At 34.0% G+C, this 13,185-nt stretch overlaps 1 protein-coding gene across 4 annotated transcripts in view; it reads right to left on the bottom strand.

The window, feature by feature from the left end:
* The window catches only part of PCCA (propionyl-CoA carboxylase subunit alpha), a 348,233-nt gene that overhangs the window by 197,604 nt on the left and 137,444 nt on the right, over positions 1-13,185 (bottom strand). For all 4 annotated transcript variants that reach the window (XM_036454630.2, XM_045588766.1, XM_045588767.1 and 1 more), the window contains 3 exons: positions 9,663-9,741; positions 4,356-4,458; positions 1,186-1,280 (listed from right to left, as the gene is read on the bottom strand). In XM_036454630.2, the coding sequence (XP_036310523.1) occupies positions 1,186-1,280; positions 4,356-4,458; positions 9,663-9,741 (277 nt within the window). The remainder of the gene's footprint in view (positions 1-1,185; positions 1,281-4,355; positions 4,459-9,662; positions 9,742-13,185) is intronic.

Below are 13,185 nucleotides of genomic sequence, written 5' to 3'. Positions count from 1 at the left end.
TCCCTGCAGGTCTGGCCCTCCCCAAATACCCTCCTCTGCTGTCCTGGTGGTCCCCCCAACTGTCCTCCCCTGCTGACCTGGTCACCCCTAACTTCCCGCATCTGTCTTCCCCTGCAGGCCATCCTCTTGTGGCAGCCATCTCGTGTCCACATGGGGGCAGCCATCTTTGACACATGGGAGTGGCCATCTTGTGTCTTGGCATGACGGTCAATTTGCATATTACTCTTTTATTAGATATGATTGGTCAAATAGACACAGAGCACAGAATCAAGGGGAGGGAACATTGATGCCCTCAATTCCTCAACAAGAGAAGTAGCAAAGGATTTGGGACTCTATTTTAAAATACCATATTTTAACAACTAATATAATTAAAGTAGAATTTGATTTTTACCATTACTCTGTGATTAAAAATTCATTCATATTCATACCTACCTACTCTTTTCATAAACTATACACCCTTTATATCAAGTCACACTGACTAGGCTGATCAAAGCCAGAATTGGCTATATTCCTTAGAGCCTGCTTATTAAAAATGGCAATGGACACTAATTAAAGTAACACCAGAATATATAGAAATACCAACCTGGCACCAAACTGAAAATGAAGTTCCATGAAAGGTGGCTTGGAAAAGTGTCCAAAGTAGTTCTGATAAATTATGAAATTTCTAAGAACCATGCCCAGGAGCCTTTTCATGGTAGGATAAATTCAAGAAATTCTGGATCAACCTAATTTTCTTTTATCCCTTTGATAGATACAATTGTTTGGTGATTTGTTTGTTTTTTAATTAAATTTATTGGGGTGACATTGCTTTGCAAAACCATACAGGTTTCAAGTGTACAACTTAATAAAATATCAACTTTGTGACACCATCATCAACAGGAAAGCCTACAAGGCATGTACCCCAGAAATTCCACATGCCCAGAAATACCCACAGGGTCTGTATTACCTATAAGCCTGTGGGCATCACATCTGGTTATCCAAACAACTTCCACCCCTCTTAAAGCCCCAACTTATATTTCAAGTCTCTTACTTTCATGCACTGAAGTACTGAGAAAGATCAAGTGGCAAAGTCTTAATTATAAAAATATAGTTTTTGCTATGACTACTAAAGTAAGTTTAGCCAATAAAATGAAAAGGAAATATATAAAAGCAGACTATTATAAATACTCATGGAGAGAGACTTACCTTGGTGCTTCTTCCACCACTTTCTGATTCCTTCGTTGAATTGAGCACTCTCTTTCATTGAGCCACAAAGCATTCCCATGTTTATCACCTAAAACCTGAAAAGGCAATGCCATCTGAAAAAATATAGAGCCATACCCATAGAGCATGTGTCCGTCCTGCTAACATTTTGTACATGCAACACCCCTTGGTTTTTAATACTCAAATCTCATAGAACACATTCATTCCCCTTTTAGTTAATGTTAATAGAGAAAATCTTTATATTTATAACCCCAAAACTCAAAACATTTTAATCAAAAACACTTGAAATAAAAACTCTCATATTACATTTTGAAAGCAGTGGGTAAACTATTAGCATCAATTATACAAATTTTGTGAAAGACATCAAGTGTCAATAAGGGGATAGATATTCTAAACGTCCTCGTGCTTAGGAGACCCATGAGTATTGTTACAAACATCTGTTGTGAACAGGATTAACTGTCTATTAATCAGGAAATGCTTTTCTATTTATACCCAATACAAGTCCATTATTTATATATGGATGCTTTTATTGTTTTATTTCTGGTATAAACTAGTAAATGGTCTGGGATTAATATATAGCATACAATGATTTTTCCCATCCTATATAATGAAAGTGTAGTATGCAAATTGTCCCCTCGACAGGGAGTTCTCGTGGGAGTTTGACCAGGGGGCAGGGCCACCTGGGGAAAGGGAGGGAGTACCCGGCCAGCTACTGCCAGCCACTAGGGACCCTACCAATGCATGAATTTCATGCACTGGGCCTCTAGTTTGCAATAATGGAAAATAAGCTGGGATATCAGATAAAACAGTATACCTGGGGAAATTTTAATTCCTGACAACAATGAAAAAATTAATAAAAACGTGCTCCAAATACTGCAAAGGACATACTTGTACTTAAAAAAAAAAAAAATCTCTGTTTAATAGAAATTTAAATTTAACATGTATCTTATCAGCTAAATTTGGCAACCCTAAGACAGACTCTTTGTAAATGTTTTTTGCATAGAATGTTTGATTTTCATGATTGGGATAATCTCTTTTCAGAATTAAAGAGGAAATGCTTATTACTGAATTCATATATTAAACAGAAGTAAAAGCTATTCTTTTTTTTACAAACCAAAATTATTTACAAACCAAAAAACTAGGCACCAATTTTAGTTCTAAACAGCAATCTCCCTGAATAAGTCATTTAGTTTCCTCATGCATTATAATTAGCAGCTAATATAATCTTAATATTTCATATGGATAATGAAAAATAAAACAAAAAAGCAGATCATCTTTATAACAGATACAGTAAACTATAAAATAAAATCTATCTAAACCTCAAGAATGATTTCAAACAAAAGGAAAACACTGTAGTAATAAAATACCACAAGGTGGAATTTTATTTCTATGGTTCTAAAAGATAGTTGCAATAAGTACATCTAAAATTACCACAAGAACGTCTTTAAGAAATCTCTCAGCTTTAATTGCTGGTTCTCAGTTTTTACTATCTTGGTGAATGGTGGTGTTTTATTGCAGTATGTATCCTTTTCTCATCACTATATGCTGGATGAGTAGGTGTCACAGGCTGTCTTTAAATTCAGAGGTTCTCCCACCAGAAGAACTGCCCTTAAGGGACTATATACAAGAAGTCTCAACCAGACCTGGACCAAGTCTATAGACAAGATCTTGGTCTTGGAAGGAAAGTGGGTATATTCTGCTTATGGAAAGGACACGATCGTTGGGTGTAAGAGAATAAATTGTGGTAGCTAATATCCAAAGATGGCCCACAACACAAATCACAGTATTCACATCCTGCACAATCCCATATGGCAATGTTCTAGGCAAACAACTAACTTGAAAAGTGTCACAAAAATGATTCTGTCCAGAAGACATACACAATACATATAACAGGCAAAAGACTCAAACAAAAAAGATAAATAGTTCTAACCATTCAGTAATTTTTAAAAATCTAATTTAAAGGGGGGAGAGGCAAGTATGAGACTTGAGCAGTAAATTCACAAAATAAGATATCCACCTGGTCATACACTTATAACAAGGTGCTCAATATCAGTCATTATCAGGGAAATGAAAATTAAAACTAACAGACTGCTACATGTCTGACAAATGGCTAAATATCTAAAAATTTGAGAATACCAAGTGTTAGAAAGGATAGCAGCAATGGAAACTTTCATACTGTATATTGCTGTGGAATATACGTTAGGACAACCACAATATTTACTAGAACTAAGCATAACCTTACCATGTAATCCAACAATACCTCTCTTTAGTATATCCAAAGAAGAATGTATATGTCCATAAAAAGACATAGTATTTTATTCATATATACCAACATGAAATGGGTAAATTACAGGTTATTAAAACAACAGTATAGCACAGAGCAATTTTTAAAAAAGGAATGATAAAATAGCCTCATGAAAGAATCTCAAAGAATGATGATGTGCAAAAGAAGCCAGGCATAACCAAGTATGTATTGCCTGGTTCCATTTATATAAAGTTTAAGAACAAACAAAAATAATCTATGGTATGAGATGTTAGAATACTTATTACTTTCGGCGATCAGGAATGGGATTGTCTTCTTTTTCTTCTATGTTTAATTTAATAAAAAAAAAAAATTTGTTTTTGCAACCAACTCTTACAACCACTTTAACAGTTTCAATAAAATCTTAATTGAAGTAGCAAATTTGATTCCCTCATCTCTATACAACTAACTCCTACTAGAATGCCTACTATCACAGTGAGCCACATAGACATCTGGTCAACTGAAATGATACAAAAGTCTAGGTCAGGCACTTTTCTTTTTAAAATGCCCTAAAATGGCCCAATCTCAGACAATCAAATGAGTCTCTAAGTGTAATACATTTGCCTGCCCAAAGATCTTGGGACAGCTTCTTTTGGGAGCTGGGCTTTTATATCATTCCGCATTCTGACATTTTGGCACTTTGACAAAAGCATACCAGATTCCAAAGGTAGATTATCAATTTCAATAAGTATGAAAAAAAAGAGAATAATCCAAAAATTATTTCATACTTATTCCAACAAAGCAGAACAATTCACAATCATTCTAACTGGAAGAAATGATATGTTTCTAATAGGAATAAATTACATATTTAAAGTCATAATAATTAGAAATTATCTTAAAAGGTACCAACCTGAATTTCTATATGACGAGGGTTATCAATAAATTTTTCTATTAGTAGCCTATCATCACCAAAACTAGAAGCAGCTTCTTGAGATGAAAACCTAAAGCCATCCCTGTAAAGGAAAACAGAATAGTCAAGCACACAAACAAAAAAATATAGCCCTTAATATAAAAGAAAAATAATTAAATACTTATTTTGGAAACAAAGCAGGAAAACTCACTTAGTAAACAAAACTATGTTAACTTTGGTTGAACTACAGCTCTTCCTCTTACTAGCTCTATGACCTTGGGTGATTGATTTAACTTCCCTGATCTTAGATTTTATATCTAAACAGGAATACTGGTACTTATTTCACCAACAGTTAAACCTGAGATTTTAATAAACCATACGAATCATATAAAGTTCCATTTCTTCAACCGTATTCCTATATAATAAAAGGCTAATATGCAATTTGTCCGTTCGACCAGTCAACCACATAAAGTCCCTCCCCCAATGGCCCCCCTCCCCATTGGCCCTGATGGGGCGGGCTGGCCAGATCCCACCTGTGCATGAATTCAAGCACCAGGCCTCAAGTATACCATAATTTCACTAATAAAAAATATAAAAGTACGTATCCATTAGACTCAATAGTCAGATGCACATCAAAAATGTAAATGACCTGGCCAACTGCACAGCTGGAGCAGAACTACAGCCAACAGGAGGCTCCTCAAGAACATTTCCTGATTTTTTAAATATACCTTTAAACACAATTGCCTCCCTCACAACCATATAGACAGGGAATAGATGTGCAATGCAGCATGATATTAATAGCTGGTGGCTGTAGAAGATTAAATACATGGGGATTTTTGGACTATTCTCTCAAATTTTGCATAGGTTTTATTTTTCCAGAATATAGAGCAATTTTAAAAAATTTTTTAATTAAATAGTTAAATTTATTTATTATTCTGGAAAAATAAAACTATTCTCTCAAATTTTGCATAGGTTTTATTTTTCCAGAATATAGAGCAGCATGACCCTAGCTACTCTGGCTCAATGGATAGTGTTGACCCTCAGACTGAAGGGTCCCAAGTTTGATTCTGGTCAAGGGCATATATCTTGGTTGCAGGCTTGATCCCTGGCCCTGGTAGGGGTACATGATGAAGTAACCAATTGATGTGTCTCTCTCATATTGATGTTTCTCTCTCTGCCTCTCCCCCACCTTTCCACTCTCTCTAAAAGCCAATAGAAAAATATCCTCAGGTGAGGATTAACAAAAAACAAAAAAGCATATATCATTAAATCAAATATTGTGATGCTTTTGTTAATCTCAACCAAGTTTCAGAGATGATTTATTTATCAAGTTGAAGAGAATAATATTTTAGGTAGAAAATTTGTGTGTGTAATTTTGTGAATTGATGAGCATATTTAAAATCAATATGCCGCCGAAACCGGTTTGGCTCAGTGGCTAGAGCATCGGCTGAAGGGTCCCAGGTTCAATTCTGGTCAAGGGCATGTACCTTGGTTGCGGGCACATCCCCAGTAGGGGGTGTGCAAGAGGCAGCTAATTGATGTTTCTCTCTCATCAATGTTTCTAATTCTCTATCCCTCTCTCTTCCTCTCTGTAAAAAAATCAATAAAATATATATTTTTAAAATCAATATGCCATTTACCAGCCAAAAATGGTTAAATTATTTACCAAATGATGCCCAATATATGAATGAATACAGTGATCACTGAATTCTAAATTAAAATCCATAGGTCAACAGCAGCACAGCAAACCTCACTGCCAAAAAACTAGAGCAATCCTCAGCATAAAAGAATATGTTACTAACATAAGCCCTGGAAAAATGACTGATAAGAAATCTAAAATCCTATGAAAAATAAAGGCTTTCAGTGAAATTGCTATGTAAGTTAAGTGCCATACATACAAAAGGGGAAAAAAGGAGAGAAAAAATACTAAAGTTCAAAAAATCCAAATTTCTTATAAAACCATTAAGTTATGTTTAATATCTTTATTACATCAGTCTTTCCTACCAAGATGCTGTAGCAGATTGTCTTTTCCAAAGATGGTCACAGTGGCCCCTCCCATTCCATGTGCTCTTCTAAGAATCTTGCTATTCCCTCTTGAAGTGGAATCTAATTCCTCTCCTAGGGAATTTGGGCAGAAATATGGTGGAAGGGAACCTATGTGACTTCTGAGACTGGATTACAAACAGTGAAAGAGCTTCCTTCCATTTGTATCTGAAACGATTGCCCTTAGACCACTGGGTCCCTATGTAAAAAGTCCAAGGCCACCACACTGTGAGGAAGCCCAAACCACCCATGAAGTCTACTTGGCACAGGAGTTACATTTAAAGCAAAAGAGATAGCTTCAACATCTGAACTGCAAAAGACAAATAAAATGGATTATGTGGTAAAAAAATGAAATTAAACATGCCTCCTCCTCTTATACTTGCTTCCCTTATATCACACACAGCAACCAGCCAGCATGACTTCAAACATTTCACATAGTTAACCAATGCTCAGTAATATACAGGTAAGTAAGTCCCCACTATCAAAAGGAATAAAGCCAGACAGAATTCCAGAGAGGCTAAGAATCAGACCCTTCAATAAAGCTTTCTTACTATTTTGAAGATAAAAGTTCTCACTCTGGCCTTAATCTCTCAGTCTTTCCCAAGAAATTTTCAATAAAGCAGTGTTGCAGCATATGCATTTAATGTCTATAAATCAATACTAAGACCAAGGAGAGAGTAAGAGCAAAAAAAGTAAGGTAAATAGTGACTGCAAGTAATCCTTGAGTACCCTCATCCTCTGCATCAACTCACTCATCAAATCCTGTTGCCTCTACCTTGAGAATTAAACTCTTCTCTTATCACCTCCATCATTACACTGATGAAAGCTACCACCACCATTTTTCTTGCATGGATTATTGCTAAAGCCTTCAACTGGTTTCCCTGATTTCAGAGTTCATGATTCTACTGTCCATTAAGTCTATTTCAAGATAGCAACCAGTAATTCTTTTTAAGCCACAAAATCTTGATAACTGGTTAACCTGGGTGATACATATATAAGTTCATTATATCTTCTACTTTTTTTTTATATGTTTGAAATGTTTTATATTTTTTTAAAAAGTAAATAATATCAGAAATTTGTTCAAGTTCCATTAAAGTGACTTCTTTACTCAAAATCCTCCAATGCTCCTTGTCATCTCACTAAGAATGCTCTACAACATCCTACATAATCTGCCCCCATTCCACCCAAAACCCCTTGACCCATCTCCTACTCCTCCCTCCCACCCTCGTTCCACCACCTGGCCACCTTGCTGCTCCTGGATCTCTCAAGGTATGTTCCCGGGTAGAGACCTCTGCCCTTGTCTGGGTCCTTTCCTCCTTACTACAATGTGAGTTCTCAGTGGGGACTACCCTACATCTTGTTTAGAATGAGAATTTCCTCCAACCTTCTCCAGATCTCTTGAGTTCCTCCTTTATTTTTTATAGTCCTTATCACCTTCCACAATAGTACGTGATTTACTTTGAATTTGTTTATTGTTTATCTCTTCCTATCAGTACAAGGCTTTCTGCAACCTTGTTTATGCCATGACCCTTTTGCAGAATCATGCAGCATATGAACTTTCTGTCAAAACAAGGCTTAAAGTGATTTAAAACACATAGAAAATGAACAGAATTGCATAGGAAATAAATTATAATAAAATACAGGTATCAAAATATTTTTAAAACAATTTTGGGATATAATGTATATGGCTCTTTATTCATCAATAAGCTCCAACAAGTCTAATAATCAGTAGAACCTAGAAATATCTATAACTGTAATGTGTTAAGATGTGATTTCCTAAATGGTGAAAAGCTCCAGATATACTACTACTACTATTAAAGTTTGAATATATTGGAGGAAACACTAAACTGCCATTAGATGATAATGAAAGAAATATGTGCTTTTATAAACTCATCCAGCTGCAAAAACAGTTCCTGAATTCTATGGGACTTTGAATTCAAAGGTTAAGAACTCTTGAGCTAGTGTATAAACTGTGTGAAGGAATTATTTTGTTTGTTTCTGTTCATTGCTGTATTCCTGGAATGTTATTAAAAAACAGTAGACTCTCGACAAATACTGCCATCCCTGCAATGAGTTTATTCTTGCTGGGTAAGCTTAAGGTGGGAGAGGAGAATCTGATATTACCTCAGTCAATATCAGGTATCAGTGACACTCTGAGAGACTGAGGTTTAAAGACCTGCATTTGTCATATATCATCACTCGACATCACACTTAACCAAAGACACAATGGTGTTCTGAGACACTTTTCTTTTAGCGTTAAAACTATCTGTTTAAGTCCACAATGTGGCGGTCTTCCCAAAAAATTTTAACGGCTAATATATTGCCTCCTTGTTCACTTTAGAACTTAATTTCTGACTTAATGTTGTATTGGATGACTTTCATACCAACTACTCCAGATTGCTGTCTTGTAGAGATTTTGAGGAATGGGAAGGAAAAGAGAAAGAAAGGGAGAAAGTAAAATTAACATCTTGGAAGGCCAATTTACTTCCAAGTAAAGGGTAGAAAATGCAACAATAATTATTGAGTGATTTTTTTTTTTTTACCTCCCTCCAAAAAATGACATCAATCTCTCTTACTACCAATCCTGAAAATAAATAAGACTACAAATCTGAAGAGTCCCCTAAAACCTGCTCATATTAGACAGTTTTTCAAAAAATTATTTTGTATAATCAATGCTTTGGGTTTTTTAATTACTGTTTTAAAAGATACTTTTAATTTCTCAACTACTAATTAAAATGTCATAAATTTACAATGGAGTGCACTGTAAAATGGACATACAGTAATTTCAAATCCAAAAAGAAATATATTTTACGCTATAGAAATATTTTACTACTTTTATAAATAAGGAAATGAAAGCAAGTACATACTGAGTAATAAACAAATGAAATTACGACACCTTTTAAATATATGGTTTAAATATTTGGATGCACTTAGAATTACACGATCAAATGTTAGTAACTTTTGCCTAGAAAATAGAATCATAACTGTAAATTTTAAAAGTAGACTGTAAAAATTAAAAGGTAATCCTTTGTTGATGTTTAATAAAGTAAAAACTTGTCTATAATAGAGTAATCATCATGAAAATATAAGTAAGGAAGTTTCTGCATTATTCCAATTTTTCCCATCTAAAATTGGGAAAAGAGCAAAAATTAGATGGTGATTATAATTACTCCATTATGTTTTTGATATCTGTTTACTAGTCGGTTTAATAAAACTCTAGTAACTGTAATTTTCATCAAAAGTATATTTTGGACAGCATCTCACCTGGTCTCTTCATCATCCCAAGCGATTCGCATGCCTTTCCCACCACCACCTGCTGAGGCCTTGATCATGACAGGGTAGCCTAACAGCAGGGAAGAATTAGACAGAAGTTCAGACTTTGATCATTTGGATGCAGGAACATGACAACTGACCACATGTTCAATATCGCAGGAGACAATAACTAATTTATTTAAAAGTTCCTTTCTTTAGAGTCAGAAATATAACACCGTATAATGATCTTGCATATATTTTTAATGAGTGTGTTCATTTAAAAAAGAGAGAGACTATCAATAAATATAACATTTTCACTAATAATGAAATCAAAAGCTAAGAAAACATAAATTATTTGACAATGAATTCCAAAACTGGGAGTAAATATAGTATTAACCAACCAAAGATACGTGAAGCAACTCATATAGCATTAAGGAAACACACAAGTACACACACACACACACATTCATATGATTCCCCAAAACTGCTGTTTGGATGCATAACAAACTAAATTCCCTTGTTTCAAAGTAATGATTTATAGTGGTTGAGGTATTTTTATCTGAAAAGTCACAGGAAAACCCTGCAGCTTTTACCAGCAAGAACTGTCATGATGGTTTTGGGAAAAATTAAGCCCTATTATATTACAGAAGTTCCAGATCTTGCTAACATCAATGGAGAAGATATTGAGCTAAATCCATTCATTCAACAGGGAATGCCTAGACTGGTGGAAATTATTAAAATACAACATAAGGTCCAAACAAAGGACATTTCCAGTTATAGTTTTACAAGAAAAAATAAAATCATAAAATTGTTGTTAGTTAGCAAGATTTACTATTTAGACTAGTTATTACAAAGTGAAATTTTTGACAACACGAGCCATCTATAACAATTTATCAAGCGAAGTTATAAAGTCTTGTTTAGAGGTTTTCTGAAAAACAAGGTGGAGATATTAATGTCTGAGGCCACTTGTTTAGGATTGTTTATGAAAAAAAAAAAAAAGAGGTCAGTAGTGAACCTTTAAAGGACTCTTCCTCATCTGTGATGCTCTATGAGCACTGAACTCTCTCTATAGGATCTTAGAGGGAAAGGGAAGAGAGGGCCAAAGGTCATAAACCTTTGACCTCTCTAAACCATAAAAAGCACTCTTAACTTCAACTTAGTTAAAAAAGCACTTGCTTCCTAAATGTTTTATAATTAACTCAATTTTTAAAATTCTGATGTTGAGTAATTCGATTTTAAAATTCTGATGTAGGTTATAGCTTTATGCAGGAGTACCATTTAAAAAGCAATGTTGAGTGTAGTGAGAAGAAAAAAGATTAACATACAGTTTTCATATTGGGAGCTTTATATTCTAGGATGAGGAAAAGTACCCAAATAATTCTATCATTAGGAATTCAGAAGAGAAAAGAATCACAGGAAGATAAGAGAAAAGGAATTAGGAAAAGCATATTCTAGAAAGCCAAAAAAATTAATATACCTTCATTCTCACATCACATCAGAGAGCCATAAAAAGAAAAGAAAATCCATTTGTACTTTCCCTGATGAAGTTATATTTGGTTAAGATGGTGTTCATGCTGATACCGGTTTGGCTCAATGGATAGAGCGTCGGCTTGGGGACTGAAGGGTCCCGGGTTCGTTTCCTGTCAAGGGCATGTACCTTGGTTGCGGGCATATCCCCAGTTGGGGGTGTGCAAGAGGCAGCTGATCAATGACTCTCTCTCATCGATGTTTCTAACTCTATCTCTCTCCTTTCTTCTCTGTATAAAATCAATATATTTTAAAAAAAAAAGATGGTGTTCATTAAACTTCCTCATGAAAAATGTCATTTTTGTTTGTAATTAGAAAATGATCACACTTTTATCTCTATTATCACAATTGCCAGAAAGCAAACTGGCGTCATCTCTTCCTAAGACTCCTGTAGTAGCCCCCTAACAGAACTCCTCATCACTAGAGGTGGTCCCATTGAACTATACAGTGGTCAGTGAAATTCTTTAACAATATATTTAGCTTTACCTCTCTCTCCTGCCTAAAATACCAGGTGTTTATATTTTACTAAAAAAAATAAAATAAAATCTCAGTTCTATAATGAAATATAAATTATGAACTCAAAGATAAAATCATAGAAAGTAGAGAAATATGGACAAAGATATACTTGTTGAATCAGAATGCCAGAAAACGCTATGCTAGAATTGCCCAAGAAAGCTATAAATAAGTAAATAAATAAGTACATAAGGAAAAGCTTAAAATATATTAATCTGAACATTAATTATTTTACCTATCAAACAAAATAAACTTCAACATCCTTTAAACAAAAATAACAAAATCCAAATATTCACAATGTCTACAATCCAATAAAAAATTAAGAGACATGTGAAAGGCAAAATGTGATCCACATCAGAAGAGAGTCAACATAAACAAACTCAGAAATAAAAAGCCTTAAAACAGTTATTACAAATATTATTACAAATTATAGATATTACAAATACTGTCTGTATGATTTAAAGGATTTTAAGAAAAAATAATCATGATGAGGAATGAAGTAGAAAATATAAAACATTAAAATAAAATTTCTAGGTATAAAAATAAAATGGTTGAAAGGAAAAAAAAATTAACAATGTATATAAAGAATTATATGCACCATGACCAAGTGGGATATATTTCAGTTATGCAAAGCTAGTTCAACATTCAAAAACCAATTAATGTAATCCATCACTAAAGAAGAAAAGACCATATAAGCAGATGGAGAAAAAGCATCTGACAAAATCCAATACCCACTGAGTTCATCAAACTAGGAATAGAAGGAAATTTCTTAGACTTCATAAAGAATATCTACAAAATACCTATAGCTAACCTCAGGCTTCATGGTGAGAATTAGATGCTTTCCCCCTAAAATTAAGAACAAGGTAAGGAGGCTGCCTTTTACCACTCCTATAGATCCTAGCTTAAGCATTAAGACAAGAGTCAGCTAAACAAACTGGTAAGAAATAAATAAAACTCTTCATTAGCAGGTAATATGATTGTCTATGAAAAAAATCTTTAAAAATCAACAACCACTACCAAAAGCAAACTTATAAAATTAAAATGTGATTATAGCAAAGTTTCAGGATACAAAAGTTATTGTATTCCTATACACCAGTAATGAAAACTTGGAATTTAAAACTAAAAACACAGTATCATTTACATCAGCAGCAAAAATACAGAATACTTAGGCATAAATGTGAGTATCTCCATGAGACTTATTATAAAGCTACAGTAATCAAGGTAGCATAATATCGGTAAAAGAACCAACAAATTAATCAATGGAATAGAACAGAGAGCCCAGAAATAGACCCACATAAATATAATCAACTGAAATTTGACAAAGGATTAAAAGCAAATCAGTGAAAAGAAAGTCTCTTCAACAAATGGTACTAGAATAAGCATCCATATGTTTAAAAAAAAAAAATGAATCTAGACACAGTCCTTATACCTTTCACAAAAGTTAACTCAAAGTGATTGTAGACCAAAATATACAATCCTATATAATAAAGAGGTA

The sequence above is a fragment of the Pipistrellus kuhlii genome, unplaced genomic scaffold (assembly GCF_014108245.1).
Source record: "Pipistrellus kuhlii isolate mPipKuh1 unplaced genomic scaffold, mPipKuh1.p scaffold_m20_p_3, whole genome shotgun sequence".
Classification (NCBI taxonomy): domain Eukaryota; kingdom Metazoa; phylum Chordata; class Mammalia; order Chiroptera; family Vespertilionidae; genus Pipistrellus; species Pipistrellus kuhlii.
This window is presented reverse-complemented; position numbering and strand designations above follow the sequence as displayed.